The sequence below is a fragment of the Carya illinoinensis genome, chromosome 4 (assembly GCF_018687715.1).
Source record: "Carya illinoinensis cultivar Pawnee chromosome 4, C.illinoinensisPawnee_v1, whole genome shotgun sequence".
In the NCBI taxonomy this organism is placed as follows: Eukaryota; Viridiplantae; Streptophyta; class Magnoliopsida; order Fagales; family Juglandaceae; genus Carya; species Carya illinoinensis.
In genome coordinates this window covers 40408500-40413734 of record NC_056755.1, presented here as the reverse complement: position 1 = coordinate 40413734, position 5235 = coordinate 40408500, and the positions used below count along the sequence as shown (strand labels likewise).

At 35.6% G+C, this 5235-nt stretch overlaps 1 protein-coding gene across 3 annotated transcripts; it reads left to right on the top strand.

The window, feature by feature from the left end:
* Nucleotides 1-648: 648 nt before the first annotated feature.
* Nucleotides 649-4631, top strand: LOC122306629 (axial regulator YABBY 5-like). Of its 3 annotated transcripts, XM_043119069.1 has the most exons (8): nucleotides 649-1302; nucleotides 1601-1785; nucleotides 2174-2293; nucleotides 3164-3284; nucleotides 3412-3460; nucleotides 3548-3623; nucleotides 3718-3786; nucleotides 4422-4631. In XM_043119069.1, exons 2-8 carry the CDS (start codon nucleotides 1780-1782, stop codon nucleotides 4470-4472), a joined length of 492 nt encoding a protein of 163 aa, XP_042975003.1. In that variant the 5' UTR covers nucleotides 649-1302; nucleotides 1601-1779; the 3' UTR covers nucleotides 4473-4631. The 3 variants fall into 3 exon arrangements, with proteins under 3 accessions (XP_042975003.1, XP_042975004.1, XP_042975002.1); XM_043119068.1 differs by lacking the exon at nucleotides 1601-1785 and having other exon boundaries at nucleotides 652-1302; XM_043119070.1 differs by lacking the exons at nucleotides 1601-1785; nucleotides 3718-3786.
* Nucleotides 4632-5235: the final 604 nt, after the last annotated feature.

The following is a 5235-nucleotide window of genomic DNA, read 5'->3' as shown; positions in this document are numbered from 1 at the left end:
TATACCTAAAATATTAGGATATATTGATATATATATATATATATATAAATTTAATTATTATCAATTTTGTTTGCATGCAATAATTAAAGAGATCACCTCGATCATGTTGTTGCAGACATTCGTACTATACAGGTAATGAATACGACGATCAGAAGCTAATGGCATTTGGGATGATCACTAGCTATACATTGCATGTCTTCCGCAAGCTATAATACTCTTTTAAGTACTAAGGAGTACTGAAAAGTGGGATCGATGTTAGATATGGTGGCTTAGCTTACTTTAGTTTCAAATTAACGATATATTTATATATAAAGAGCTACGGATCATATGATAATCTCTTAGCATCAAGACTGCAGGCACCAGATCGATCATATGATCCATTTCTTGTTAGTTCATGTAGTACTTTAGGCATCCTATAATTCTCGACATAAACAAAAAAGGAAATATGTATGTTTTTATATATATATATATATATATAAATATGTCGGTACGTCTTAATGAATTTATACAATATATGTACTTTCAAGTTCTGACATACAGATGGATAATTGCTACACACTCGTCACACACTACACACGATATAGCAATTATTTATATTTTGTATTATACTCATGATTTAAGAATTGAGATTTCTATCCCCATGACTAGACTCATCCACTGTATGTGTTGTAGGTGGCCGGGAAAGGAGGGCATTTGGTCACTCACACACTCATTTCATCGATCATAGTTACCATTTCATCTGCGCATTTTTATTTACAGGCAAAAGCACTTCCTCCTTCTCTCCTCAAGCCCTAACCTTTCTCCAACAGCTATGGATACACAGCTTTGGCTTTCCAGTTAAACCCGGTTTTCCATAAAAACTACTACTTTCCTTTCCCGGTCCCAGCATTTCCAGCCAACCGTGGGTACTTATACTAAATCCACACCTTTTTTCTTCTTATATTAGCTTAAGTACTAGCTCTCCCCCTCTCTTCAGTACCTAGTTGGATCCCAGCCTTCTTCCCTTCTCTTTTCCTCTCCACATAATTTTCTATATATATGACCTTTAAGTTATACTGTTGTGATACATAGCCCAGTTCTAGAGGAGAAGGGGATTGAAAAGAATAAAAGCGGCCTTTTTCTTTCTCCTCGGTGTTCTGTAATTTGCAAGAGCTTGTTCTTCTTCTCCCTTCCTTTCTTACTTTCTCCTTCTTGGGTAAACAAGTTTGCTTTGACTGCCTACGGAACATGTCGACCTGCATCGATGCTGCGTCTGAGCAACTCTGCTACATCCCCTGCAACTTTTGCAACATCGTGCTTGCGGTATCTCTGATCTGAAAACTCTTTTCTTTAACGGGAGATCTGCTTTTTCTCTCTTATAGATTCCCAATGATCAATATCATATATTTTATGTACTCGTTTGTATGTGTAGTTTCTTTCTGATCATATGCATATCTGAGGAGAAAGAACAATTTAAGATCCTCAAAAAAGCTTTTGCTTTTATGACGATCAGGTTGAGATGTAATTTAACAGAAATCGTTAATTTTATTTATAGGGTTTCTTGTTTTCTTACAGTCAGGTCTCCATCGTCGGACTTCTCTTTTTCTTTTTTCTTTTGCAGTCAAAGAAAAGTCATATCCGAAGGCCCTGAAGTCCTCAAAGGAGAGAGAGGGAGAGACAGATTATTGGTTTAGTTTATTTTTTATTTTTTTAACTGTGGGCTTTCAGAATCCGGCCTCAAAACAAGCATTTGATGATAAACCGAAGAGGACAAAACCTTGGCTCTCTGATTTCCTCCATATGCCTGTAACTTACCTTTCCCTAACAAAAGACACTGCACAACCACGTTCCCGTGCAAAACAAGCTTCTTTAACAGAAGGGGAAAGTAAAAATGAAGATCTCAATTGAATTATATCTCTTGAACGCAACCTTCCATAAAGAGACCTAGCTAGTAAAGAACTACGCCCTCTAGGGTTTCTTTTCAAATAGCCCTTCCCAAAAGAATCTGGGAGTTCAAACTAAAAAGCCAAATCAATTTCATTATTGTTCTTTTACTTTTCTTGTAATTCATCTAGTTCTGGTCTAAAATCAGTTTCTGATCTGGTTTTTCGTTTTTGTTTTCTCTTTGTGAGTTGATATGATCAAATGGAGGAGGCCAGAGTCTAAGGTTTTCTTTTGGGATGGAGTTGTGCAGGTAAGTGTTCCATGCAGCAGCCTCTTTGACATCGTGACGGTCCGATGCGGGCACTGCACCAATCTATGGTCCGTGAACATGGCCGCCGCGTTTCAGTCACTATCATGGCAAGATGTTCAGGTGCTAGCTATTGCTTTTAGTATCTGTACAAACACCCACAAGTTTCAGCTTATTTTTAGGACGTTGCTAGGCCTCTTAAACCTAACGGCTCGGGGTCTCTCTTTTATGAGAAAATCGAAGCCTTTAGGAGCTGTGTTCTGCATAGATCGAGCATTTCAAAACCTCTTTTTATCTGTGAAGTGTGAAGTGGTTGGTTGCAGTACTGAAGCCCTAGCAAACAGCCGCCATAACCAAAACCTATTATTTTTGCTTTTTTATAGAGGCGTCAGGACATGTGCTGACCGATGAAGGCAAAGCATTTTCTTAGCTGAAGGAAAAAATAAAAAATATAAGGGCCGCTTTTTCAAACAATACTACCTTGATTTGATTGACAAGTAGGGTTCTTAGGTTTAATTATATCTTTTCATAAAATGAGCTTTGTCTTTTACTGTGGAAACAAAGTTTTTCCAGATCCCTGAAAATCTATATTTTACTACTGTCAAATCTGCATTTCATACCACAATATCTAACTGATTCAATACAGTCTTTCCATGATGGTTTTCTCCCAATCTCTCTTTTCTCTCTCATGAAAATCATTTCATTTCGGGTCTTTCTCTCTCTCTCTCTCTCTCCAAACATAAACCCCAGATCCTGTTCTCTTTTCTTATCGACTAGCTAGCATAAAGCTGTTAAAAGAAGAAAATAGCCTTCTTATGCAGCACTGCACAGGATGTATAGAAACAAAGATTGATAACCCGAAAAAAAAAAAAAAAAAATTGAAGAATAGAAAAGGCCTCATTTTCTAGGAAGCTTAATGGCTTGCTTTCACTACACAAGTGATGATCATTCATTCTCGTTATCGATTTCTTTCTCCTTTTTTGGTACGATTAGGCGACGAAATGCACAACGGATTACAAGATTGACTCGGGCTCCTCTTCCAAGTGCAATAACAAAATTGCAATGCGAGCACAGACCACACATGCAGCCACTGAGGATAGGGTAGTGAATCGACGTAAGCCACCCATTTATCATATATTTTATGTGATTCAAATGATTTCCACTCGATCATTATTTTTTTCAAAAATAAAAAAATAAAAATCATTAATTTCACGAACTGTTATTTTCCAATAATATTTCAGCTCCCGAGAAGAGGCAGCGAGTACCATCTGCATACAATCAGTTTATAAAGTAACGAATCAATCTTTTTATCCTTTGGGTATGGAAATTATAACTCCCCGGCTCGTTTCTCATGCACAGAAAAAATTTCAAATGTAGGGAGGAGATTCAGAGGATCAAAGCCAATAATCCGGATATTAGCCACAGGGAAGCATTTAGCACTGCTGCAAAAAATGTAAGTTGGGCACTTTCTTCCTATAATCATAATATCTCCCTTCATTACTTTCGTTTTCTTGTTATTTACTTACAAATAAACTTATTTGCGTTAGTGGGCACACTTCCCTCATATTCATTTCGGGCTGATGTTGGAGACCAACAATCAAGCTAAACTGCCCAATGTAAGTTTTGCAAAGGAGGAAAGAAAAAAAAAAAAGGATCGTCCCTCTTCCAATTTTGTTAATTGCATGGTCTATGTAGATAATATTCTCTGTTCTATACAAGGGTTTTCCATGGGAACATATATACATTAAGGATAATGAAATATAAGGATGAAGGATTTCTCTTGCATGCTAAGACGCAATCTGATTTTATTTTATTCTGTCTATTGAATAGTTTTTGATCATCTCTACCATAGTTTTTTTAGAGAAATGCTAGCTTTAGTCACAAAAAAATTTACAAAAGTAAATCTATAAATTGATGTTGTTTAACGTGATACATTAGATTGTAAAGTTAATTTTATTATAAAGTAGATCTAACATATCATATCATGAAGTAATGTCAATTTGTGGGTTTACTTTTGTAGGATCTTTTTACGACTATATCACTTCTTTTCTTTATAAATTTTGTAGTGCAACTCTTTGTCCTAAGTAGAATTTAGAATTAATCTTACTTGTTATGGCGAATTTAGTAAGTAACTAATTGGCTATGTTAATTATTCCTAGTTAATATTAACAATCAATATATATATGATGTATGCGATGGCTTGTTTTAAACTCTATTCGCTGATTCATTTGTTTTTCTTGCTTTTCAATAGGGCTCTGATAAGCATCTAATGTCAAGGGCTTCTGCACTACTGAATAAATGAAGGCTGTCATGATTAATCTTCCAATCCACTTCAGTAATATGCACGTTCTTTAGTAAACAAAAGCCTTGACTTTGTTGTGGATTAAGGACAGTTGATTGTATTTCAGACAAGTTGTTTTGGTAATTTTATTTAATAATTACAAGACTTATGCGAGTACGATACTTCAGCTTCATGCTGTTCATTTATATATGTATATTTATATATTTATGGAAAATGCTACTCGGCCATATGAGTTTGTCGTTCAAATTGACCGCTTAACCTTACATGTGGCACTGTTCGGTCATATTAAAAGAAAAAAAAAAAAGAATATAAAACTCACTTTTTTTTCCTCAACTGTAAGACATCTTCTCTTTCGATCCATTTCTCGTTCTATTTTTCAATTAATGGCAATGACTATGGCTCCTCAACTGTCGGCTGTGATATTTGTTTGAACTTTCCAGTTAGTTTTAAGACAACTAGCTAGCTGCTAAGATCATAAACATGACATTATTACCTTCATATATATAGCCGTAATTTATAAAATATCTTTATAATGGTAACCTACCAATATTTCCATGCACTGATCAAGTCATGGGGAAGAGTTCCTCTCTCTCTCTCTCTCTCTCTCTCTCTCTCTCTGCACCGAGCATATATTGATAGTAGTGTACGTCAGCGAGAAGGGAAATGCAGAAGTTCTTCATCATGTTCTATAAAAGACTTCAGTAGTAATACTCTAATTGACTTCATAGTGAATATAGGTATATTAATTGAGGCTTTGTGCTGA

Coding starts and splice junctions, on each gene's coding strand:
- LOC122306629 (XM_043119068.1), top strand. CDS start 1,228: ATGTCGACCTGCATCGATGCTGCGTCTGAGCAACTCTGCTACATCCCC. Junction 2,294..3,163: donor TATCATGGCAAGATGTTCAG/GTGCTAGCTATT, acceptor TGGTACGATTAG/GCGACGAAATGCACAACGGA. Junction 3,624..3,717: donor TTAGCACTGCTGCAAAAAAT/GTAAGTTGGGCA, acceptor TATTTGCGTTAG/TGGGCACACTTCCCTCATAT.